This window comes from Anastrepha ludens, chromosome 5 (assembly GCF_028408465.1).
Source record: "Anastrepha ludens isolate Willacy chromosome 5, idAnaLude1.1, whole genome shotgun sequence".
NCBI classification, from domain to species: domain Eukaryota; kingdom Metazoa; phylum Arthropoda; class Insecta; order Diptera; family Tephritidae; genus Anastrepha; species Anastrepha ludens.
In genome coordinates, this window is record NC_071501.1 from 43,055,258 (window position 1) to 43,081,455 (window position 26,198).

A 26,198-nucleotide genomic window follows, 5' to 3' on the forward strand; every position below is an offset into this window, starting at 1 on the left:
AGGACAAAATAGACCCAACCGAAGGTTATAAATGTCCAACGGCGGGTTAATAAATAAGGCTGTGTTCGTAAATGCAACATGACTTGCAGCATAAGCATCAGTGGCAACACTGCAAGTTTGACATTTGATACTTCTTATACAATTTTTGACAATTTGCAAATACGTTTGTTTGCATTTTTGAACGCGTATAATACTAAAATGGAAATTTTGCTGAATCTAACACTAGACGAAATTTGTGAGCAAAGAAAAGATAGATTTTCTTTAAATTTAAGAAAAAGAAGGCTATTGAAGTCAAAGAGAAAAATGTTTAGTACAAATGTTTGTCTTTAAAAAGAAAAATACCTAAAAACAAATCGTTTATTAAAACAATAAAGTCGTTTCCCGAGGACCTTTTCTATTCCCATTTCCGAATGAATTGGGCCACTTTTAAAGTAAGGTTTTATAAGTTTTATGAAAATTAATAGTTTATAGTTTCACTTTAACAATTTGCTGTTGGCGGAGTCATTGAGTGCCTTGTACCATAAACTTCTTCGAAGTCCTCAAAATACCTCCAGGATGTAGCTTCTCTACCGGAAGAATTATTTCTTTTCTTAATGCGCTTGTACGTTACCAAGAGATTTAAGCATTTTCTCTGCCCTGTGGTGCTGTCCAGTCTTATATTGGGATTTATATTTTTAACTTCGGTCACAACTTTCTTCCACAATACATTTTTTTTCCTTCTACCCGATTTAAACTCGTCCTCCATATTCAACCGTACTCTCAGCAATAACTGTGTCTCCGCATTACTGAGATTTTCACTAAAAATTTAAAAATAATAATTTATACAATTATTATTAACATAATTTAACTAAATTTCAATACAAAAATTAAAATAAAACAGTTTTGCTTACTTTTCATCAGACATCGTAGTTAAATGCAGTAAACAATTTTTTGATAGAAATTATGAGACAACTGATAGAATTGTTGTCTTTTTGAACGCTTGATTATTGCAGTGCTGCAATATTGGCATTTCTGAACGTTCTGTTTGTTATGCAATTGTAGTTTGCGCGTCATGTTGCATTTACGAACACAGGCTAATATGCAAAAACCTTCGTCATAAATCACACCGTCCACCGATGATAAGAATCCGCTGGGTAGTTTTTGAGTTAATTAAACGCGTTCAGACAGGCAAACAGGTGGTTTTGGGCACTTCAGTTTATAATATTTACGTATAGATATTTATTATATATTTATTTTGAGCATACATATGTACATAAATGTTTCTAATTGTTTTCCATTTAACTATTGCATAAAAGTATAATTTGAGAGTTCTCTTAAACACTATTGCGTGATAATAAAATAAAACTTAAGAATTGCGTGTGATAAAAATCCATTACGTTTAATTGATTAATTATGCAACATTTTACTTAAAAAGTAGTTTATGATTAATATTAACATTTATTTAAATTCACAAGTTTGGATTTTAAACTAAGTAAATAAATACTAATAGTAGTTATAAATATGTAATCTAAGCCTAAATTTCACATCGGTTGCGCATTCTTTATTTTGCACGTTTCGATTCATTCGAACCATTATCTTTGGATATATTATCTGAACCTTTCCTCTTTCCTTGGGCTTGCACTCTGGTCACAGTAGTCCCTCCGCCACTGAAACGAAAACAAAAATACAAATATGCGAAATTAAAAAAAAAATGAGTTGTATCAGTAGAGTCATTAGTGTAACAAATTGGAGCATAGTGGTAAACTAATTCAAAAAGAAATAAAAACTTCATAACATTATACAATATAAATTCGAGTCAGCATCAGCAGATTGGGATTCGTATTTATCATGCAAATGTGAGCTAAATGTAGAGTAGATGAAAAATTGTGCTAATAGAAATTGTAAATTATACAAAAATAGTATTCAACGGTTTATATAAGAGATATGTAATAAAATATATGTAGATCGGAACCGGTTCGGACTCACGACCATTTATATGAAAAATTAGCAAACATCCGGCAAGCGTTGCTCTGCCGTTAAGGCAAAGTACTCCTACGTATGCATGTATGTGCACAATAAGAAATCATATCATAAATGCGTGCGTGTATTACAACATAATTTTGTTCACGTAACATTTGCATGCAAACGCATAAAATAATCGAGATGGATATTGGTTTGGGGAAAAAGAAATAAATATGTACATTATTTGTTCAGTAGATCACTACAGATCGATATCTCTTAAAGTATAATATAAATATGTGTATTTTTATAACCTTTTTAAAAAATATTGTGTATTCCTTATATGAAAAAAACGCGCAACATGTCAGCCAAAAAAAAAAAAAATTCTCGAAAATCAACGCAAATTTCAAGCCGCTTAAAACTTTTAAAATTGAATTGGCGGGCTATAAAACTGCATACCCAGAATTTTTGCCAAAACGTTTGGAATTTTGTTGAAAATTTTCCGGAGTTTCATAAATTTTGTACAATGGTTGTTTGTTATGGCTTTTGTTGTAGTTGAGCCATGATAAAAAATGGAAGGCAGTTGACTTTTCTTGAGTAGTACAGGCATTTTGAAGTTTAATATTATGTACAGATTACAAGCAATTTTGCCACGTTGTTAGTAATAAAATATAAATTACGGTATTGCGGGATGGGTGTTTCTAAAATTTTTAATGGGTCTTAGAAAATCACATTGAATAGGTAGTGGCAGCAATTTAAGAAACAAAAAGCGACATTCGAGAATATTTTAAAACACATTTCAGAATGAGGCAATTTTTTTAGTGTAAAAATAAATCTTGACAAAACGAAAAAATGATCATTAAGGGAATAAGTTTCCGTCCTTTCTTAGCCAAAGTCTCGAATTATTTAAACAATAAAATAATACATGATATTATGTGAAGTATGTGCCATTGGAAGCTACAACTTTACTCCATCTTTCAGGCAGCATACAGATTCCAGTTTGCGATACTCTAGTAAGAAGTGCCCCACTCTCCAATAAGGGCTGACTGCATTGATCGGTACAGATGGTAATCCGAAGGTGTAATGTCTAGGGAATACGGCTGGTGGGGCAAGATTCCTCAATTCAGTACCTCTAAATATTTCTGGACCGATTTAGCAACGTGTGGCCTGGCGTTGTCATGCAGCAAAATTAGTACGTCACGTCTACCGTCCCATTCCGGCTGCTTTTCTTTGAGAACATAACACACATAACATTTGAAGTATGAATATTTTTTTCTCTGTCGATGGACCTGGCAGGCTCCAACATTTTCGATGCTTAGGGTTATCATAATAGATCCATTTTTCATCACCAGTGACAATGCGATGCAGAAAACCTTTTCTTTTCTGCCGTTCAAGAAGCATGTTACACGTCACCAAAGGTCTCTAGATATCCCTCTCCTTAAATTGATGTGGCACCCAGTTACCTGCTTTCTGGACCATTCCCATCGCGTGGAAACATTTACCGCCGGTTGATCTGTCAACATCCAACTCTTTAGTTATATCATCTCGGATTCGACATGCGTTTTCACCCAATAATTGTTGTATAGACTTAGTTGAGTATCTTCGAATTTTTTCGGTGCCCCTTCGCGATCTTTATCGCTCACATCGAAATCGCCACTTTGGAAGCGTCGAAATCACTCTTTACAAGTTGTATTTGATGGAGTGTGATTACCGTAAATATTGATCAATATACGACACGTTTCAGCTGCACTTTTCTTTAAAAGGTATTAATGAAGCATTACTTCCCGCAAATGCTGTTTTTCGGGACGAATGTAGACATTTTTGAGGTCAGATAAAAAAGTATCATTACGCTTCAAACGAATGTGAGCTACTGCAATCGAGACCTCACATATACACCTTCAAATCACGAGTATATTATTAGAGCGAACACAAAAATAGTATCAGCAGCGACACCTCCTTTACGAGGGCGGAAACTTATTCCCATACTATGTACAAAATATCTATTAGTAAAGCTGAAATTTCCAAGGTTAAAAAGTTTAAGGTATTAGACATTTTACTTTTCCACGATTATCGCTGAACTAAAAAATGATTTACTGACAGAGTAAACCTCATTTACATACCTCTCTAGTAAAAACGGTCAGATAGACATAAACACACTAACATATCTTACCAAGACATTAAATTAAGATTTAATGATAGATTTATGGGCTTTATATGTGTATCGGGCAATACTCCGAAATGCATAAAACCTCTTTAAACCCGTTTACCACCAAGCAGCAAGATCATGCGTCTCCGTCTACATACCAACACCAATAAAAAAATATCCTAGCAAAAGCAAGTTTACCCAATTATAAAATAGAATGAATCAAACACATGCGAGGCTATTACCCAAATTATATTTTCCTCAAACTCCGTTATCAATATCGCCACATATTTCCTAATACCTAACAACAACACGGCGATAATGCTCTCCGCATTAAACCTAGTTCTCGACATCGCAACTAACTTGGGCTTAACACACACGGAGAAAAATTATCTAAAAATAAACCTTCCTTTACAAATCACGAAAAAATGCCCGAATATGCTCAGTAGAGAACACTCTCCTGCTATGCCACTTTCAAGAACGCACAACTCTTTACAAGGTTTACCGATGGTTCCAAAACTATAGGTACATCCGAGGCTATACTGGCCTTGATTTTTATTCCCGTTCACAGCAGAAGCCATCGGTATATGTAGCGCGATTACTACCGCGAAAACAGCCACGAAAGTACTCATCAGCGTATCGGTTCTTAAATCAGCCCATAAAGCCTATCGCAAACTCGCGGACAGTGAATATAATGAGAGACTTATAACGCGTCGAATCGAAAATGTTGAGAAAATAAGGTTATTATGGATTCCTGGTCATATAAGTATTCATGGTAACGAGGCAGCAAACGTCTCCGTTTAATTACATGGTCCGGCACTCGAAATGTAACCAACTTTAGACCGCTGGCGCAACTGTCTGTTAGTTGGCTAAATGACAGAGTATTGTTTACAAGCGCGCGGTAGCATTTTGTCGAAAGTAAACGCAAAAAAGAAAATCAGAAATGTATTTCAAACGTAATAGTGTGATTGCATTATATTTGGCTGGAAAATCACCACCTGCGATTGTTCGTGAGCTCGAGGATCTTAAAGTAAATAAAGTTTTTGTTTATCACACCATTACTCGTTACAATGATGCTGGTAGCATTGCGAAACGTCATGGAGGTGGTCATTGAAAGACTGCAACGTCACGTGAAATGGTTCAAAAAGTGCAGAAGTGACTTGAGCAAAATCCCCGACGAAGTGCCAATCAAATGGATAAGGAACTGAAAATATCTGACCGTAGCATCCGCAGCATACTGAAAAATTAAATGAATTGGAGGTACTTTTTCCAATACGGTTTTTTTCACAGATCACGCGTGACTACTATCAAACTAAATACATAATTTTTTTCAGTATTCATTAACATTTAATCATGGAAAGATTTACGCCTCAACAACGTTTACAAATCGAACAATTATTGTATATTACGAAAATCGACGCTCTGTGAAAAGTGTTCATCGTGCGCTCAGGCCAATTTATGGTTTTCCGCTATAAAACCCATTTTTCGCTTAATGACTAAGTCAATAAGCAAAATTGCTGTATTCGGACTGAAGAGCAACCCGAAGCCATTCAAGAACAGCCATTACATCCATTGAAAACAACCGTTTGGTGCGGCCTATGGACTGAAGGAATCCTCGGCCCATATTTCTTCTGGCTGGCGCTAATGTAATAGTGAATGGCGAACGCTATCGCGACATGATAAACGACTTCTTGATGCCGGAAATTGAAGCCCGTAATCTCTACAACATTTGGTTCCAACAAGACGGCGCTACTTGCCGTACAGCCCATGAAACAATAGATTTAATGCGTCGTCGTAAGTGTGGGTATGTAAAGTTTAAATGCCTTGTGGATAAACCAGCTTCGATTGAAGCATTGAAAGCCAAAATTACTAAAGTTATTCACGAGATACCGCCCGAAGTCCTCCAACGAGTCATTCAAAATTGGCCATACTACTTACTGGCCATACGTAAACGGCCGAAGTACGGCACAGTAGCGGCCAACATTTGAAAAGGATTATCTTTAAAAAATAATTGTCATGAATGGTTCTATACAAAAATAATAAAGATTGCCCAATCAATTTAATTTTTCGTTATTTTGTTTCCATTTACCCTTTATTTGCCGTAACAAACAAAGATTTTTTATAGTATTTATTTCAATGCAGGAAGTTTCAACTATTTTTTACGTTTTTATGAACTATAAAGGATAACGAAGTTGAAAAGTAAACGAGATTTTTTTTTCAATAACTAGGATATATCTTCCTTCGGCTGATATACGTATTAATATCATAAAGGAGTATCAAGACTTAAACTTATTTATGGAAATTTAGTTCTTTGAAAATTTAAAGTCCTTAAAAAATTAAATTCATAAGAAAAAAACCGAGTATGCAGCATTACTATATAAAATCTGTAGTTTCACGTGCATATGCACGTGCAATTTCCTGGATTAACGTTTACTGTCGCACGGTGTAATAATAACATGGTCACTTACCTTTTCGTGGGAGCACCTATGGCAAACTTTCTCTGATTAATGCACGTCTCAAGAATATACGTCAGCATATTTTCATTTGTTGAAGCTGTAGATTGTTTCACTGAACTGGGCTGTATTTTAACTGTACCTGATCCAGCAGGTGTTTTTTGCACTTGAACGCCGGAAGAAGATTGTGATGTAATGATGGGAGATAATCTCTTTTCCATAGATATTGCAGGTTTTCTTGCATCATTTTGCTGTGGCACTGTTTTAGATGCAGTTGGCTTTGCCGTGCCATTTTGAGTTTTAGCTGTGGTAACTGTTGACGGCGTACGTCCTTGCGTATTAGTTTTTATTTGTTGCATTGGGAGATTTTGAGGTTTTTTATGAACAATATTCTTATTTTTAGCGGCTACTGCTGATAATAATTTGGGCCCAAGATCGCTTGCGCTTTGCTGATATGAGCTTTGTGGAGGAGTAGGAGAAGCTGATTTCAAAATCGATTCAGATGTTGAGGCTAGTTTAGTTTTTGTCGTTAAAGGTGTCGGTTTTAAAACGGGGCGATTCACTGGTTTTTTGTTCATTTCGAAAAATTTATTTGCTGTATAAGATGGTGAAGGTGTATTTGATTCAGCCGCATTGTTATTGCTTGTAGCGATTTTACTATTGGAGGCATTTTTAGCTTGATTCTTTGATTGGTTAAAATTAGATTTGTTAACACTGGTGCTGGTATTTGTGTTGCTCACAGCTGTTAATGAAATACTTGGTGATATCTCACTGAATTGTTTTGTGACGCTCGTTGAGCCAGGTGGGCTGTTAGTAGGTATGATTTGCATTTCTGAATTGGTGCTTATATTATCACTAGACGTTTTACCGGTTGTATTTTTGTTCGAATAAATGCCACCACTGCTAGATGCACTATTTCCTTTATAAGATTGAAAATTCGGCATGCTGCTGTGTTGAACATCTTTTGTAGTTTTTGAATTTGGTGTTAATCGATCTTCGACTAAGTTCGTTGCATTTGACATAACCAGATCGGGCGGAAATGTTCTTTTGGCAGCAACTTGCGGTAGAGGAGAGCTCCGCGCTGCAACAGAATTTCCCACAGAAAAATTGCTTTTGTTCATGACCCCATCGTTTCTTGTGCTTGCATTTAAGGGTAAAGATATATCTGACGAAGGTTTGGCTGATGTTTTATCAGTATGCTGTTTTGGTGGCTGCTGCTCCACTGCTTTTGGTGATGGGCTATTTAAAGACGATAACGCGTTTTTGTCATAACCCATATTGACCGATGGAGAAAACAGAGGATTTCTAAATGCATTCACCGGTGTATTACTAACTTTTGGTTTGTTTAACGAATTTCCATTTCCGGAAAAATCATGCCTATAATTAACAAGGCTTTTCAAACTGTTTTCATACATTTGATAGTCGAAATTTGCCTGCATGTTGTTTGCGGTGGAAGCAGCTGGTGATGGGTAGGTAGGTGAGTTGTGTTGTCGTTGTGGCAATGCAGACGTATTCACATTGTGCGCCAAGTGATTATTGGCGGCACCTAGTCCATACATGCTCAAATCTCCGAGTGCACTGAGTGGATTCGTGTGCAGTGCCGGGCTGTGAATAGGCAAATCTGGAATCAGTGGGTTGGTTGAGACAGATTTTGGCGCATTTTGTGCAAATGGTGAGCTAAATGCTGCACTGCCTAGGGATGTGCTTATATCTGGATAGCCAAACGCGCCCTCCGCAATTCTTTTTCGCATCTCCAAATATTGCTGATTGGATGTGGAGTAGTTGCTCAAATGAGAAAGATATGGCAGGTAGGATGAAAGCGCTGATGGAGGGTAATTTCCGTAATTGAAAAGCGCCGACATTTGCTATAAAAGTAAAGAAAGCAAAATCATTTAATTTTCCTGTTAAATGAATAACTGTCAGCAAATACTGCAAGATATTTAAAAATACGCATCTATGAAATTTTTCAAACCAACTCATACCGAATAAGTTCTTTTATGGTTCCAAGACATTATTATGAATAGAAAAGTTAATTATTTATACAAATTATAATACATAAAATATAAAATAAAATAAATATGTATATAAACATTTTTAGTGAAATAAAAAGTGCCACCCATTTTTCGTTAGATTTTTTAGAGAGCCATATTTTAAGTTATTTGCGTTTCAAAATAACAGTTTGGTGTTGATTTTTTGATGTATTGAATGTTACACCATTACAAAATTGCACTTCACTGTCCTCAATACCCTGGAGCAAGGACCACAACCCTCCTGGGCTGAGTACCAGGACATGAAGGTCACGACGGCAATAAACCGGCGGACTGCCTTGCGAAATTAGGCACTAAATCAAAATTTCCATGGACCAGAACCCATTTGCAGACTTACCAAAATCCACATGAAGGCCAACGATTGGGATGACAAAGGAATCCTCCGCCACTGGGTGGAAAGTCCAAAACAGAGGCTGTTATCATTTTCATAAACTAGGAATAGTAGAAATAAGCGGCTTTCGTTTTTGTCAGCTGGACAACGCAAAGTTGAAGCACACCCTGGGCATATCTGCCGCTCTCACAAGACGAATTCGATGAATTTTTCAAGCGGATGGTAATTGGCTGAAAAATAGATCACTTACGAGGGCAATAGCAAAAAAGAGTGATGAAATCGCAGTGAGTGGTTTTGTTTGGTGGAATTGAAAAGGAAACATCCGCTATGAGCTGTCCTTACCGATTCAAACACTCAATTTGGACCTCTACTGAAAAAAACTGGCAGACTGATGCGAGCGATCCACCAAAAGCTACCAGAATTCGAATTCGAATAAAAAAGGTATTATGTTCCATTAAGACAACGGAAAACCACACATTTTTCTAATGATACCCCGGCACGTCTAAGAGCTTGGATGGGAGGTTCTGTCGCATCCGCCATATAGCGCACACAATGGCACTTAGCGATTATCACATTTTCAAAATTTGCTTGATGATAAAACACTTTCAATCACTTAATTATGAATGAAACTATCAGCAAAATAAGACGAAAGTTATCGAAAATCTGGCGCGTATTTTATCAACATCGGATAATCGTAAATATGTTAATTTCATTGGCGAAATAAAGCGAAAAACTGTACAGAACCTTTTATTGGGCCGAATACATGATTGAGCGCGGCAGCCGTAGCCGAATGAGTTGTGCGTGATTCTGCCATGAAATAGCCACTCATAAAACACCATCTACCATTCGGAGGCGGCGTAAAACGGGGCAATTGTAGAACAACATCAAAACGCAGACAACAAAGTTGGCGGATGAAGAAGTTTATTTATCGCTCAAGGCAATAAGATATGTATATTTTATATTTTTATAGTAAAGTAAAAGTAAATCTTACGCATAAGGTAAACTTTAATTATACTTACATTGAACGCGGATAAGGAGGAGCCCAAGTACGAAGGGAATTTAGGCGCTGAAAGATTGCTTTGTACGCTGTAATAAAACATAAAGATAAGGAAATTTCTGTACTATAGAAAAATGAAAATATAATTGGTGTGATATTTGATAAATTTATAGGAACGGTCTTACCAGATGAGTAGCCATATAATTTATAAAAGATTAGGTAATAGTGGTTGCGGATTTTAACAGCCATAGTTTGTATAGTATATTGAATTTAAAACCTATAATTTTTTTTTTTAATTTCGATAAGCACTTTTGACAAAACAATAAAAATAAATCATGCACTATGTTACAAATTTAATGAAAAATATAATTTTTAGCAATAATATTTGTATTTAGTTAGTTTTTATTTTACTTATAACGCTGGTTACCATGTAGTTACTTAAAAAAAATATGACTTTTTGCACTTAAATGAAAATATTAAAAATGCTGTGGATATAACACATACTATCAACGGTTGATTTAAGGGGTAGGACCACCCTGAGTGTTTAAACAAAACTATTTGTTTTGCTTAAACTTAAAGTACTTTGAAGTGTTTCCAATAAAAATATCTAAAACAATTTGAGAAGATACGAATATTTAAATATAGCAGAGAGCATAGACTTTTTTATCTTCTTTTGCGTTTTTCAGGTACTAATTTTTTTGTTTTGAAATAACTCAAACTGTTTTCAACTAATTGACCTAACAATAGATACCTATCTTTTTATGGTGATTACTTTTCTCGTAATTGTTGAATTGTTAAATTTTCTTGTTCTAGTCTTATATGAATGAAATAAGCAACATGCAATGGCATTTTTTTCGAAAAAAGAAAGCTCTATAGAGATTTTTTTTTAAATAGACTATAGTAGAACGAAAGAGAGCAGCATATTGTTAGAATATGATAGATAGTATTGCGCATGCGCGTGCCTTGTGCACGTTATAGTGTTAGACGGAGCGAGAGAGAGTAACGTATAGTTAGAATATGACAGATCGTATTGTGCGTGCTGTGGCAGTTCGCGTTGGCGACAGACGCTATATATACGCAGTTGATATACCAAGTGTATTATTTTTTGTAAATTTTGTCTATTTGTATTCTCTGCAAATGTTGTGAATTTATTTAGATATATATTCTTTCTTTCTCTCTCTCTCTCATTCTCTCTCGGGTCTCTCCCTCTTTCTTTGTATGCCTTGAAAGTTTCACTTCTGTTATGTGTACTACGCTACACGCACTTTTTTTAATTATAAATTTTTAACTACCTTGTTTAGCAAAAAAAAAATTTTAAGTGCTCTTACATGTGTAACATTTTTTTGTTTTGAAAAACCTACCTCATTCTGGACATATGTAATTTATAAAATGTTTAAGTCTTTATTTACTTATTTCAGATGCAAATTAGGTGTCTACAGTTTTGTGCTTTTCGGAAAAACTGTCTCACGAGGAACCAATTAAAAATTTTATTTTGGTTTTTGGAAATATGTGTTTTGAAGTTCATTACATGTACTAGACGCTAATAAATGTGAAAAAGTTCGACGTCTAATAATTTCAGGAAAGAAAGAATTAGTAATCGTTTCATTTTCAAGCCATCAGATGGCCTTACCCCTTAAAGATAAAGGTTTTTAAGTTTTTAAAAGGTGTCTCTAATCTTCAAATATGACTTCATTTTAATAACGTATTATTTTACTTTCAATCAATTATATACATACATATATACATACATATATATATATATACAGGGTGGGCCATATAGCGTTTGCTTTTTGAACCACCTATTTTTTTGAGAATGGTAACACAAATGACATGTCAAATGTGTTCATAATTTACTTAAAGGTTTGACATTTACGAAATGGGACGCTATACGCTTGAACAAAATTGGGAAATATTGAAAACCTATTTCCAAAGTGGTGAGTCTTCTTCTTCTTCCGCGGTTACAGTAAATGGCGAGCGTTACCGTGACATGCTCAACGAGTTTTTGTTTCCAAAAATTGAAGAGGATGACATGGACGACATTAGGTTTCAACAGGACGGTGCAAATTATCACACTGCCAAAGTTAGACTCGAACTTTTGGCTACCGTTTTTGAATTCCGATATCAATTGGTCGCCTCGGAGCTGTGATTTAAGCCTGTTGGACTATTTTTTGTGGGGAGCCGTTAAGGACAAATTCTATGCGAACCATCCAGAGACGATTGATGCTTTAGAACACGAAATCGAAGTTGCCATTCATGAAATTGGAGCCCAAATAATCGAAAATGTGTTTAAAAATTGGGATCGAATGTCCTACTGTAAAGCCAGTCGTGGCAGTCATTTGAACGATATTATTTTTCATTCATAAATGACAATGTTCAATCTTCAAAATAAAAAAACAGTTTGAAAAAATATTGATTAGTTTTTTTTATAGCCGATTCAAAAAGGAAATTTTACATGGCCCACCCTATATGTATATATGTTTATTTATTTATGTATATAATTATATGTATATATTATTGAATGTTTGAGCGAGCTTCTTTTCCAATTTCTGGTGTGCTTCTTGATGATGTTTTTAGTGAGAAGCTTTTTCATGGCAGAAATACACTCGGGGAAATTGTCATTTCCTGCCAATTTCGACCCCTACTTGAAACAACTTTTTCTATCATCTGGTGTTTCATGCCTACATTGGTTTTTGAACCCAAATCCTACCAAATAGTAGACACGCACCCATTTGGCTATAGCGACCGCCAAATGTAATGTATTAATTTGCTTAAAAATGTTCGAACTGAACCATTTGCTAACAGCCAGCTAACCATCACCACTTTTTTGTTTTGTTTTAAAAAGTACCATTGAGATTTCTACATGTACCCAACACACAAATAAGGCATCAAAGAAATTATTTACTGTTAATTTTGGATCAACATGGGTGAAGGATGCCAATGAGTGAGTTCCTACAGAACTATCATTCCATTATATCAGGGTTGTATGGCCACTGTGGCCATAAAACATGAAATGATATAAAGTCGTTTTCTAAAAAATGTCGTCCCTCAGCGGGCAATGGCAAACCTCTGAATGCATTTCTGCTATGACAAAGTTTATAAAATAAAAATTGCCATTCGGAGGTGGGCTATAGGATAAAACTAAGATGCAAACAAAGCGAGGGCGCCAAACCAAATTTGCGCCAATGATAATAAACAGAAATGTAGTAGCAACAAAGCAGCAGCTTCCTAATTAAAAGTGTTTACGTCTGCTTTATTGTGCTCGCTCTAATAGCCTAGACGGTGGCGTTAATCGCGTTAATCGTTAATCCACAAATGGAGGGACCTACAATTTCAAGCCCACTCCGAACAGCGAATATTTTTCATGAGACAGAAATACACTCGGAGGTTTGTCATTGCCTGTCGAGGGGCGACCGCTATTAGAAAAAAACTTTTTTTAATTTTTGGGATTTCACCGCGATTCGAACCTACGTTCTCTCTGAATTACGAATGGTAGTCACGCACCAACCCATTCGGCTCCGGCGACCGCCGATGCGGATTAGCTCGGGTATTACATCTGGCCTGATACTAAGAAATAATTATTTATTTAAAAAAGTCGTAAATTGCAATTTTTCAAACTGCTCCGATTAACGCCGCCGTCTGTCTAGGCTATAAGACAAAACCGACAAAAAGGGGACAAAATGTCTGGTTGAAATTTTGAACAAACGAACAATAATACCAAGTTTTCTTCAATTTACAAAATTAAATCGAATTTTTTTAATAACTATGTTTCATTACTCACTCATCCGGATTTGGCATTTCACGAATTTCTGCAAAAGATCATTACTTAATATTTTAGCGAAAATTTTAACACAAATACCATTATACCTGAATTTAATTGTTGATCTCGCTCATATGCAGCCCAAGCGTCCTGCTTTTCTTGTTCGCTTAGTTCTTGTTCTACTTTATTCTCTAGAAGGCTGTCATGTTCATGATATTTATAGACTAATTGCGGATAATTCAGTATTAGACTCGCTAAAATACTATCCTGTGGGCAATCCGGCATTGGCCTATTTTCATAATCTGGCAAAGTTAGGCTACAAGAATATATATATATTTTAATTTAGTGATTTACTTGAATTGAAAATTATAGTCTACCTGTATAATTCAGTTAACTCCGCCATGCTATAATGCCGATCAATTTGTTGTTCATCGACAACTCTGAAACTCATTGCTTGCTTAGTGACAGATCTTGAATACACTTTTTCTTCCATTGTACCCTAAGTATACAGAAAGAAATAATATTTTACAAGTAATGTTAGCCTTGTTTTTTACGCGCATATGCATCTTCGTATACTGCAAAAACACGAACTTAGACAATTGTCTATAATTCGTAAAAAGATTTGGCATCACTGTTCAAAAAATATGAAATCAATATTGATTGAAGTAAGTTACGAACTGAAAAATGCCAGAGGTTAAGAAAGTTTTCAGCTAATAGAAAAATGCGTATTTATAAGCTTGTTCGAGGCACGTAATAAAAGCGGCAATACTGCTGCACTGATGACAATTTGCAACACTGTTGCAATTGCTCAACTGATACTTTTCTGATGTTGGGCAAACAAAAAATTTTTGATGCCGATTTATTTGTATTCGCGCGCAATTATTTTCAGAATTCTGAAAGTGCGTTGCACCTTATCAACGTACTTCTCCTCTGTTGATATTTCGTTTAATATTTACGGTCGATAAATTGCAGATTGCAAAACAGCTGAGAAAACTACATAACAAAACCAAGGATCATAGATTACCCGGTTTGCTATTTAGCTATGGTGAAAAAGAAAATTGTGAGGAGAACATGACAACTTGTAGATTCGGCAGCCGAATTCTGAACGATCATTTCACATGTATTCCCACACTCGTCCAATCAGTCGTTTCGCTCAGCTAGCAACGAAGCAACATGAGTGAAGGTTGTGTTGATTCGTTTTCACATATCACTAACACAATCATGGCCAGCAGAAATCTGCACAAGCATTTCACACATATTAACAGTCGTCGGTCAGATGGCAACGAAGTATTATTGGTTAATTTTTTTCGAATATCACTAACACAATCTTATTTTTTTCATAAGCAAACCGTTTCGTGACCACAAGTGACGTCAGCCCATCAGCCGATTCTGTCAAATTCGCTCAGAGTCGAATAATGGTCTGTTAAAGAGCTCACCTTTGAAATCTTTTCACGATGTAACAAAAGGTCGGAAGCACCGATTGCACCCGCAACTATTTCATAAGCAGATGCATATACGTGTAGAAAAAAAACACAGCTATTAAGTGGGTTAGAATAGAAAGGAAGAAATAGAAATGTTTATATAGCTTTTACATCCATACCATGGCAAGAAGTCGGTAAATATAGCAATTTTTCTTTTGACCCAAACGGAATACTCGAAAAATGTTTTGCTGATCGTTGGATGGATTCCATGACGTGTCGAGTATTATAACTCTGTTAGCGCCAGTTAAATTAATACCTTGTCCGCCTGCTCTTGAAGATATCAAAAAAACACGTGCACGTTTATTCGAAATTGAATTGAATTGTTCAATCATTTCATGACGTATCAATTTCGGCGTTTTCCCGTCCAACCGATAATAGTCCTTGCCGAGTATCCAAGTGTTTTTGACTTGATAGCCTTGCGACATTTCTAAAACATAATTACAATAAATTATAGTAATGATTATCAGCTCAATGACATACTCAATTCGTTTAAGGTATCCGGGTCCTTATCGTTCATCTTTTTGAAAAAGTATTCCACCACATTTAACACCGCTACAAAGGCGGAGAATATTAGACTGCAAGTATTTAAAATAATTTAACCAAATAGTCTGTGAATGTATTAAACTTGATGAAAAACAACTTACCATTTTTCCCCTTTTTCTTCACACATTCGAAGTATTTCGAACATTGTGCGCAATTTATTACTAGGCAATATGGTTTCCAAGTCTTTTTCTGTAAGTAAGCTTCTCCACCAATCGTTTGTTACAGATATCACACCTGTCTGACTATCATACACATCATCCGGCTGATCATCGTCTGAATTCACAGTTTGGTTTTTACGAGGATCTTTTCTATGCTTTTGCTGAAACACGAACGCACATTTTAATGATTTGCTGTTTATGTTTTCAAATTACTACTTACTGCTGTCGCATTTTTCCAAGCGTCTTCCAATACTTTAGGATGAGTCCATATCTAAGGATTCATACAATGAGTAATATTTTTTAAGTAGTTCATCATGGTAACTCACTTTTCGTAAGCACGTGTAATCTGTTATTAATCCTTTACCTCGATCTTCCTTTTTGGAAATTATATTTATTATATATTCGTAAAGAATAGTCTGCAAAGAAAATATATAAATATATAATATTTGATACGCGATAAGTAATTTTTTTATGTAATATTTTAATGCATCTCAATGTTGCAATCATAACCTCAAACACTGCCAATTTGAAATGTGGGGGCACCATAAACAGGGTGCATATGGTATTGGAGAGCATACATACATGCCCCTATAACTTCCCGAAAAAATTATTTTTTTTTATTACTCGTTTTCATATAAGACCTGGAGGGCTACAACTTAACTCAAGAAATGAAGACACATGCAGTTATCGTCGCTATATGTGCAAATCACACCGATTTAGAAATCTCAAAGTTTTTTAAGTGCGTCCGTTCGTTCGTTTATAAGGTTCACCGTGAATCAGGCGGCGATGCAGAATCTTTTGCAAAACGTAAAAAACACGAGGAACGTTCTAACACTGTCCAATCTGCAGAATTTATTCAACAAGTGCAAGCGATTATTGAAGAGGATCTTTCAAAATCAATGAGATGACTTGCGAGGGAGCTTAATGTATCTGAGGGTCTTATCTGTCGAGTTGTTTATGTCGAAACAAACACGAGAACAGGGAGTTATAGCATTCACGATAAACACCCTGAAACGCCTGAGATATTATGGTATTTTTCGGACGAATCAAAGTTTGATCAAAACCAAAAGGCCAACAAAAATTTTGACCAAGGCCAAAAGACCGCAGAAATTACAGATGGCTATGTTCAAATCCTGTTGTCATACACACAAAATTTCCAATCAATGTTATGGTTTTAGGTGTTGTGAACAGCAAAGGACATGCATGCCACCACACATCTTTACTCAAAGATTTCGAATTAATTCTGAAGCATATATCGAGATTCTAGAGACAGCAGTAAAGTCCTGGATTAAGAGTGTACGTGGTGACAGCCCATACATCTTTCAGCAAGACTCTGCTCCTCCACACAAAACGATAGCGACGCAATATTGGATGGCTGAAAATTTCCAAGACCACTTAACACCGAACTTGTGGCCCCCTACCTCCCCAGACCTTAATCCCCTGAATTACTACGTATGGGAAGTAGTTGGGCGTGAAACCAATAAATATCCTCATAACATCATTTCGTCTGAGAAGGCTGCAATTAATACCGTTATGGTCAACATGAAGGAGGAGCATTTAATTCGGGCAAGCATTCCTTTCCGGACCCGGAACGAGGAGGTTATTCCAGCTAATAGAAATTTTATTTAATGATTTTATAGATATAATATCTATGTATTTATCCGTAGCCGAATGATTTGGTGCGTGACTATCATTCGGAATGCAGAGCAAACGTAGGTGCGAATCTCAGTGCAACACCAAAATGAAGCAAAGCTTTTTCTAATAGCGGTCGCCCTCGGCAGGCAATGGCAAACCTCCGATTGTATTTCTGCCATGGAAAAGCTCCCCATAAAAAATATTTGCCGTCCATTTGTAGAACAACATCAAGACGCACGCCACAAATAGGTGGAGGAGCTCGGCCAAACACCCAAAAAAAAAAAGCGTGTACGCGCCAATTATATAGATATATAATAGATGAGTTAATGTTGTGTAAAAAATTCGGGAAGTTTCATTAAAATGTGTTCAAAATAAGAGCTAATTAGTTTTACTCTTACGTTGTCCTGAAAAACCATACGCACCCTGTATAGTAAGAGTACGACATACGTCTCTTCAGCGCGGCTTGAAAGAGGTTGGTCTAGCAGTGAATGAAGGCAAAAAGGATTCCCGTTTGTTGAAACGCACATCACAGTTGACAGTTATAACTTTGCACCAGCATAAATACCACCCACTGTGTCAGCCTGAAGATCAAGCGAAGAATATATTTTGACAAAAGGTACTATTATTGATTATAGGTAGCCAATTTAAAGACCTACTATACTATTGCAGATGATTCGATCATCCTGATTGCTGTAATTATTAAGGCATTTGGACAATTCACGAATGGAGACAAAATGACGCGAATTATTTGCAAGTAGTGCGCACCATTGATGGTAACGTCGGGTCCATTCAGTTCGCATAGTATAATGTTGCCTCCGATATGCGAGCCAACCACAGCCATGACTTTTTCCGACTTTTCGAAATTTAATAGACTTTCAGATTTGTAAGGATTGTTCTCATTATAATCCTCAGAATCATACAACGATTACGATGATTCCATCAAGTCATATGAACGAAAAATTCCGACTGATGTTGCATCCATGGGTTTACAACAAAGAAAGTAGCGAAGTTTCCATAAATCTCTGCATTCTGATTTGAAAGAAATTCATTAAATTTCCCAATATTAACGATTGAGAGATTCTCTCTGGGTAGGATATTGGAAATCATTTTTTTAAGATTTTTTTTTATTCGCTTAAGTTTCCTACTTCTATAAAATCTATGAAAACGTATTTTAGATTTGTATCGAATACGAGAACGGTCCCATAGTGGACAACCGCTTCAACCCAACCTAATGCCTGGTAGAACCAAGTCTGGTAGAGTTGGATAAATATTTATTTTCTTTCTATATCTTTTTCTTAACCAAATACCAGCAAAAGTTCAGCACTACATAGTTACTAATGCGATAAATGACTAAGTTAAAGTTCAATGGCCAAAATGTTTCGGAAACTATTAAAAATCCAAAATTTCGAGTCTTTGTATAACAGAATATTTCATTAATTATAAGATTTAAAATATTGAAATAATCCTTACCTGGACCTTTGTCATTGGAACAAATAGTACGTATTCGTATTTTTGCGGCAGAAAAGTTTTTAAGAGTTCAGCTTCTTTTCTCTGTAGAATATACGAAGAAAATAATATGTAAAATGCATTTCTAATTATGTAGGTTTTAATTGGCCTTACCTGTACGAATTTAGAAAGTTTTTTGTGTAAAACAAAAGACCTTTGTTTCATTACTTGGATATCCCTTTTACTTGAATCCTTATGTTGTCCATTCTTTATAGGATTGGCATATAGATTTGCAAACTCTTTCTCAGTTCCCAAAAATAATGGTTTTATAAAATTCACCATACTGTAATCTATTAATATGTAAATAATATTTTATAAGTTTTAATAATAAATATCAAATTTAGTTCAGACATTTTTTATGCTTAAATGATGACCAGAAAAATTCAGACGCGGAGGAAAATTCATCAGAATTTAATTTATCTGCAATTCGTTTAAAAATCTAAGAGTATAACAATTAAATTGGGAGCAAAGGCGGCAGGCCGAAGCTTTTATATACAGTTTTATGAGGGACGCTCGATGTACTCTAGAAAATTTTCGATATTTTCCAAATGGATTTACATTTTTTTTATGAATTTAAATATTTTTTTCAATTCCAATGTACACGTAGATTTTCAAAACTCCATTTCAGGTAAAACTATGGGTAGGCGTGGCACTTTTAAATCCGTTTTTCAAATGAAGGATCGTGTGGGGTGGTGGTAAATATGGTGACCAATATCATCTGATATGACTCTGGTCTGCCAATCCTTCCAGGAAACAGGTTGGCCCGCTATCCCGTTAACATATATATCAATGTGTGGAAATGTAGGATTACTTCCAGCACCGCCAGAGGCGTCGAACGGAGCGCACCTGTTATTCCTACACAAACTACCTGTCGAGCCCTCTAAAAAATACTATTACATTTTTTTTTTAATTACCTCTAGCACAAATTACAGTAATAGCGAAAGAAGGCGTGACTCTTAATGGATTTTATCCATTATAAATAGGAACCTACCTTAGTAAGAGGATATATGGAAATCAAAATTTTGATTTGATTTGTTTTTGAAGGTCAAGTTTAGCGAGCCGAAGCCGTATACCATTGTCTTTTAGGTAAACATTTACATCGAGAAAACCTATATTTAACCCGGGGTTTGTCGCTAGGCAAATACAAACACAAACGGTCGTAACCGGATACAAATTACCACATAATATATAGGTGTATAATTAATTAAATATTTATTTTACGTAGGGAAGCGCGTCTTTTGTTTCTATGCAGAAAGGTACTTGAAGCGGCAGGACACGATATCTTGTAGAAAAAAAGTTAGAAGTGGTTTTATTACCTTTGTGGTATTTTTTACCCAGTACCGACGTACGCCGGGTTAAAGTATTCTATTTACTAATCGCATCCATCCCTAAGTAAAAACAAAGACAATTTTTTTAATGTCATTCTATGAATAAATTACGCTATGAGAGTAAAAGAAGCTTTAGAGAGGTCATTTCAAAATACTTAACTCGAACAATATTGGATTATGATACGCTTCCAGCAAACCCGAAATATAGCGCATCGTTATGCTGTCACTAACAAGCGTTATGTGAAAAAGTTGTATACTCTGGTGGCTAATAATACTCTATTATAATAATATTCACTTCAAGCGAGGATTGATATAAGTATTCGTGATACATACTTACATTCTTTTAAATTATTCTGTATTGGTGTGCCAGTTAGCACAATCCTTTTCGGTGTTTTAATTTGGGATACTGCCAGACTGATGGCTGATTTACTGTTTTTAATAATATGACCTTCATCACAAACCACTAAATGAGCACCTTAAATATTTATATATAGGAGATTATTGTTTATTGATTTATTTTGTCCAAAATATTCAATTTAAAATACCTGGGCTTAGCAAATATTTGTCGACGTCATTGCGAATGCTTTCCAGTCGTGATGGGGCAATACTGCGATTTTTATATGAATGATAGAAAACTAGTGTTCTAAAAGCCTCATAGCCTATTAATAATATTCCGGCTGCATTAGGTGTTGATGAGGACCAATCTTTAAGAATTTGTATCTTGTCGTTAATATCTCTGGAAAAATAAAAGGCTTTCGAAATGATTTAACTAATAACTCAATATAACTTACGATGTGTCATGAAATGTATAATATTTCGGTTTTAGTGGGCCCAACCAACGTTCAATTTCATCGGCCCAATTCATAACCGTACTTTTAGGACATAACACAAGAACTTTCGATGTTTTCAATTCTTTGTATGAAATAACCGTGTGAAGAAGCGCAATAAGCTGTGTGTATAGAAATTAAATTGTTGATCAGAAAAAATGGCTTCATAAATTTGAAAGATCAAAAAAGAGTTGTATATAGAGGAGGAAATATTATTGTTTTAATAGACTTTTTTGTCAAATGTTTTTTTTTATGGCTTTTCAAGAAAATATTGCAATAATAAAACGCGGCAAAACTTAGATCGCATATTCATCTAAGGCTAATGCCATTTTCGCTAGGTTTTGGCAAATTTAAAAATATTGTACTCTTACACGAGGGTGTTAACAAATATTATGAAATACACGCGGCCGCTGTAGCCGAATGGGTTGGTGCGTGACTACCATTCAGAATTCACAGAGAGAACGTAGTTTCGAATCTCGGTGGAAATGAAGGAAATATTTTTTCTAATAGCGGTCGCTCCTCGGCAGGCAATGGCAAACCTCCGAGTGTATTTCTGCCATGAAAAATCTCCTCATAAAAAAATATCTGCCGTTCGGAATGGGCTTGAAACTGTAGGCCCCTCCATTTGTGGAACAACATCAAGACGCACACCAAAAATAGGAGGAGGAGCACGGCCAAACACCCAAAAAGAGTGTACGCGCCAATTACTCGTATATATATAAGGAAAATACATATATGCTTTTGAATCTTTTTATTACGGAATTTCATATGAAATTAATTTGAAAAATTTTAAAATTCCATTAGTTTTGTTATACCCATATGATGTTTCATTTCAAATATCAGAAAAATCGTTTCGAATGGAGACAGGAAAGTAGAAATTCAGCAGCAGGAAGTGCATTACTTAATACTCTACGTCAATTCAAGCTTTAAAAATTTTCAATGAGTTCCAAACTGCATATAAAACGGGCATTCCATCTTTTAAGAGGATACCCAATGTGAGAAACAGGAACTGATGATGATTACGTAAGACTATTTGTAAGTGGACTGGACAGACTGAACGTTTTTCTGTGAAGGACGAGAAAAATCGTCGACCGAAGAGATAGATGTGGCCCTGGTGAAGCGAAAAATTTACGGAGGCCCACAAATGGCACAGGAAATCATATGCAGTGAATTAGGCTTGAATGCTATGGCAGTATCGCCAATGATTTGCAATACACAAAGAAGTTTTCTTGTAGGGTTCAACGAATTTCGAATGAAAGTCTAAAAGAAGCTAGAGTAAATTTTTGCTCAATATATTATTTTAAGAACATTCAAAAACGGAGGGTTTAGCAACTTTAATATTATCGTAACAGGTGACGAAGCTTGGCTTTTAAGTACGACCCAGCAACCAAACAGCAGTCCATGGTATGGAGCCCGAAAGGAGTAAATCCACTTGTGAAAGCCAGGTAGCAAAAGTCCACAACAAAAGTGATGATTTCGATTTACTTCACCAGAGCAAAAATTGTTGCTACTATCCGGCTAGATTCTTCCACGAGAATTACTTCCAAATGGTATACTGAAAATTGCTTACCAAAAGTGTTCAAAAATTTACTTGAAAATGGAAAAACGAGGAACTGCGCCACTACTTCTTACACCACGATAATGCGCCAGCTCACACTGCTAAAACGACAAGTAACTTCATTGCGATTTGTGGCATTGAAGAAATTCGTTCATCGCCATATTCTCCGGATCTAGCGCCGTGTGATTTCTGGTTATTTCCAAAAATTAAAAAAAAAAAAAATATAGAGAAAAAGTTTTTGGTACCAATGAAGAGAGAATAAATGTGGTTAGTGCTGAACTTAGGAAGCTTCAGAAACGCGATTTTGAGGACAGTAGATTTATAGATTATAAAATTAATAGTTTTGAAGTTAATGGTGATAATGTGGAGAAGATAAAATAATAACACTTTCTCAGCATAGAAGATAAGAATTTAAAAAGTAAATGAATAAAACACATATCCAAGTATTCCATTATAGGGGTTTATTGAACTAAATGAATCAAGTAACATAAAATAAAATTCTATTAATTGCGAACAATTCAATTGCTCACACATTTTAACTAAAAAAATTAATAAAATTTTATAATGAAATCCATAAAACTTAAAATATTGTAATGAGATTTTCTTTTTTGTTAGGAAAACAATATTCGTCTACGAAAATAAAGTAAAAATAAAAGAAATAACTTCAATATTTTCACAAAACTTGCAGATGGTAAAAACCTAAAATTTTTCACGACATATTTGACTCAATTTGTTTGAACCTTCCCAATAGGGAAGAAGCATGTGCAACTGACACTTACTACTAGAAAATACCTACGACGAAATTACTTTTTTCCACCGTCATGTTGGTCAGTCGCTCGCCGCCTTTTGAAAATCCCTGACTTTCCAAAATATCAAATTTCAGATCACTGTATCCAGACATTCCGTTCCAGAATATCTTCCTCATCCGACCGTTCCTTCTCTAACCATACTGATGCTTTCCATTTCAATTCAACCGGGCTATTAGGGTCATGTTCTTCGATTTCGATGTAACTTAAATATGTTGCTCTCTGGTCAAAATAATGAGAAACGTATTTTTTTTGTTCGCCCGAAAAAATATTTTTTCAAGAGTTATCGGCAATTTTATTTTTCGGCTCAAAGTCGAGTTTTTTTAATTACATATGGCATTTAAAAAAAATTTTTTCCTATATAATTAAAAAAAATCGAGTTTGAGCCGAAAAACAAAATTGCCGATAACTCTTGAAAAAAATTTTTTTCGGGCGAACAAAAAAAATACATACGTGTCTCATTATTTTGACCAGAGAGCAACATATTTAAGTTACATCGAAATCGAAGAACATGACCCTAAGCCCGGTTGAATTGAAATGGAAAGCATCTACTACGATCTCTTATAGTTTTTTATTAATTTTTAGACTAAATTAAATTTAGACCATTAAATTTTAGACTAAAAACCATAACCGTTAACAAATTTTTTTCTTTCAAAAGCTTAACGGACACTGGACGGGTCTCGCGGAATGAATACACAACACTAAACTAAGTTAAGCAAAAATTAAGCACGATGGGGCGGGGCGAAACTCAAATTTAATTTTTTTCTTTCACTTTTGCCTAGCATTCCGCATTGTATCCTGGTTTTCTAGTTTATTGTCTTGTAATATTATTTGATCTGACTTCAACTTTTTCTCCGCCGTTTTTGCTTATCTAGATTTAAATTATTTAAAAATATGTATTTATATAAATAAATCATTTAGGTAAAAAGAAATAATTTTCAAAATTATAAATTTTACACTTACGATGTCGCACGTGACCTATTTTATTTATGTTCCAAGATCACAAATCTTATTTTTCAACAAGGTTTCTTTCATTTTAATCGTAAAAACCAAAACTTAATATTTGATAAACTTTCTGCATACACTTTCGATGCAGTGATAGCAAATGTTGTTTTTCAATGTCGTACGGGACATCGAAATAAGCGATAACACTGTGGAACAAATTCAGGTTAGCAAAAATTAGGTCCATTCTGAGAGTGGCGGGTGAAAATAGAGGCGAAATTAGAAGACCCGTATCGCGCCGTTTTTTTATGTTAGTTCGAATTTTTTTTAATCGGCCTTCGAAGTTTGCAGTCAAATGCCGATTTTCAGTATATTGTTTCATAAGTACCACAAAAATTTTCGAAATCAATTTTTTCAAAAATTGTAATTGTTGCACAGGTCTCTAGCAATAATTTGGCTTTTACAGATTGAAAAAATATCAATTAGTCGACGAGTTATAGCCAAAAAACCATATAAACAATTTTGCTCCGATTTCGAACTTCGAAGGCCGATTAAAAAAAATTCGAACTAACATAAAAAAAACGGCGAGATACGGGTCTTCTAATTTCGCCTCTATTTTCACCCGTCACTCTCAGAATGGACCTAATTTTTGCTAACCTGAATTTGTTGCACAGTGTAACCGCAACAAGAAAAATAACTTCTTTTCATAGTTTATTTTGTTTATTTTTACTAAAAATTCATTTTCCGAACATGAAACTGAATGTAAAAAAGTCAAATAACACTGTGGAACAAATTCAGGTTAGCAAAAATTAGGTCCATTCTGAGAGTGGCGGGTGAAAATAGAGGCGAAATTAGAAGACCCGTATCGCGCCGTTTTTTTATGTTAGTTCGAATTTTTTTTAATCGGCCTTCGAAGTTCGAAATCGGAGCAAAATTGTTTATATGGTTTTTTGGCTATAACTCGTCGACTAATTGATATTTTTTCAATCTGTAAAAGCCAAATTATTGCTAGTTTGCAGTCAAATGCCGATTTTCAGTATATTGTTTCATAAGTACCACAAAAATTTTCGAAATCAATTTTTTCAAAAATTGTAATTGTTGCACAGGTCTCTAGCAATAATTTGGCTTTTACAGATTGAAAAAATATCAATTAGTCGACGAATTATAGCCAAAAAACCATATAAACAATTTTGCTCCGATTTCGAACTTCGAAGGCCGATTAAAAAAATTCGAACTAACATAAAAAAACGGCGCGATACGGGTCTTCTAATTTCGCCTCTATTTTCACCCGCCACTCTCAGAATGGACCTAATTTTTGCTAACCTGAATTTGTTGCACAGTGTAATGCAAGTAAAAACTTTTTTAGTTTTTTTCCTCCCTGTATATGACGTCTTAAACCGAACCATAACATGAGAAAATAAATAATAATATCGTTTCCACGACAGTCGGTTCTACGTTATCGAAACAACCCGGATTTATATCCGGCCAAGGACTGTCACTCCAGCAGCATTCCCCGTATGTAAGTATGGGGAATGTTATTGCTGCTACAACAACAACATGAGAAAATAAATCTCTACATATTATAAAATAAAGTCCTCAAATATGTATGTACTTCAATGACTATGCACAGAATGGTCCGATTGGCAATTTGAATTTTAAATCTTGCAGTTAATCTCTATGTGAAGGTTTTTTAGACGTAAATTGAATTAGCTTGTATAAAAAATGTATAAAAAAATCCATAAAAAAC

General features: G+C 35.1%; 1 protein-coding gene across 2 annotated transcripts in view; it reads right to left on the reverse strand.

Moving 5' to 3' along the window:
* Window positions 1-1,189: 1,189 nt before the first annotated feature.
* The window catches only part of LOC128862691 (transcriptional regulator ATRX-like), a 29,364-nt gene continuing 4,355 nt past the window's right edge, over window positions 1,190-26,198 (reverse strand). For both annotated transcript variants that reach the window (XM_054101349.1, XM_054101348.1), the window contains 16 exons: window positions 21,110-21,267; window positions 20,864-21,054; window positions 20,656-20,793; window positions 19,105-19,280; window positions 18,955-19,035; window positions 16,176-16,265; window positions 16,070-16,120; window positions 15,793-16,010; window positions 15,629-15,723; window positions 15,268-15,575; window positions 14,045-14,166; window positions 13,775-13,983; window positions 13,689-13,716; window positions 9,933-9,999; window positions 6,550-8,399; window positions 1,190-1,646 (listed from right to left, as the gene is read on the reverse strand). In XM_054101349.1, the coding sequence (XP_053957324.1) occupies window positions 1,541-1,646; window positions 6,550-8,399; window positions 9,933-9,999; window positions 13,689-13,716; window positions 13,775-13,983; window positions 14,045-14,166; window positions 15,268-15,575; window positions 15,629-15,723; window positions 15,793-16,010; window positions 16,070-16,120; window positions 16,176-16,265; window positions 18,955-19,035; window positions 19,105-19,280; window positions 20,656-20,793; window positions 20,864-21,054; window positions 21,110-21,267 (3,888 nt within the window). In that variant the 3' untranslated portion in view covers window positions 1,190-1,540. The remainder of the gene's footprint in view (window positions 1,647-6,549; window positions 8,400-9,932; window positions 10,000-13,688; window positions 13,717-13,774; window positions 13,984-14,044; window positions 14,167-15,267; window positions 15,576-15,628; window positions 15,724-15,792; window positions 16,011-16,069; window positions 16,121-16,175; window positions 16,266-18,954; window positions 19,036-19,104; window positions 19,281-20,655; window positions 20,794-20,863; window positions 21,055-21,109; window positions 21,268-26,198) is intronic.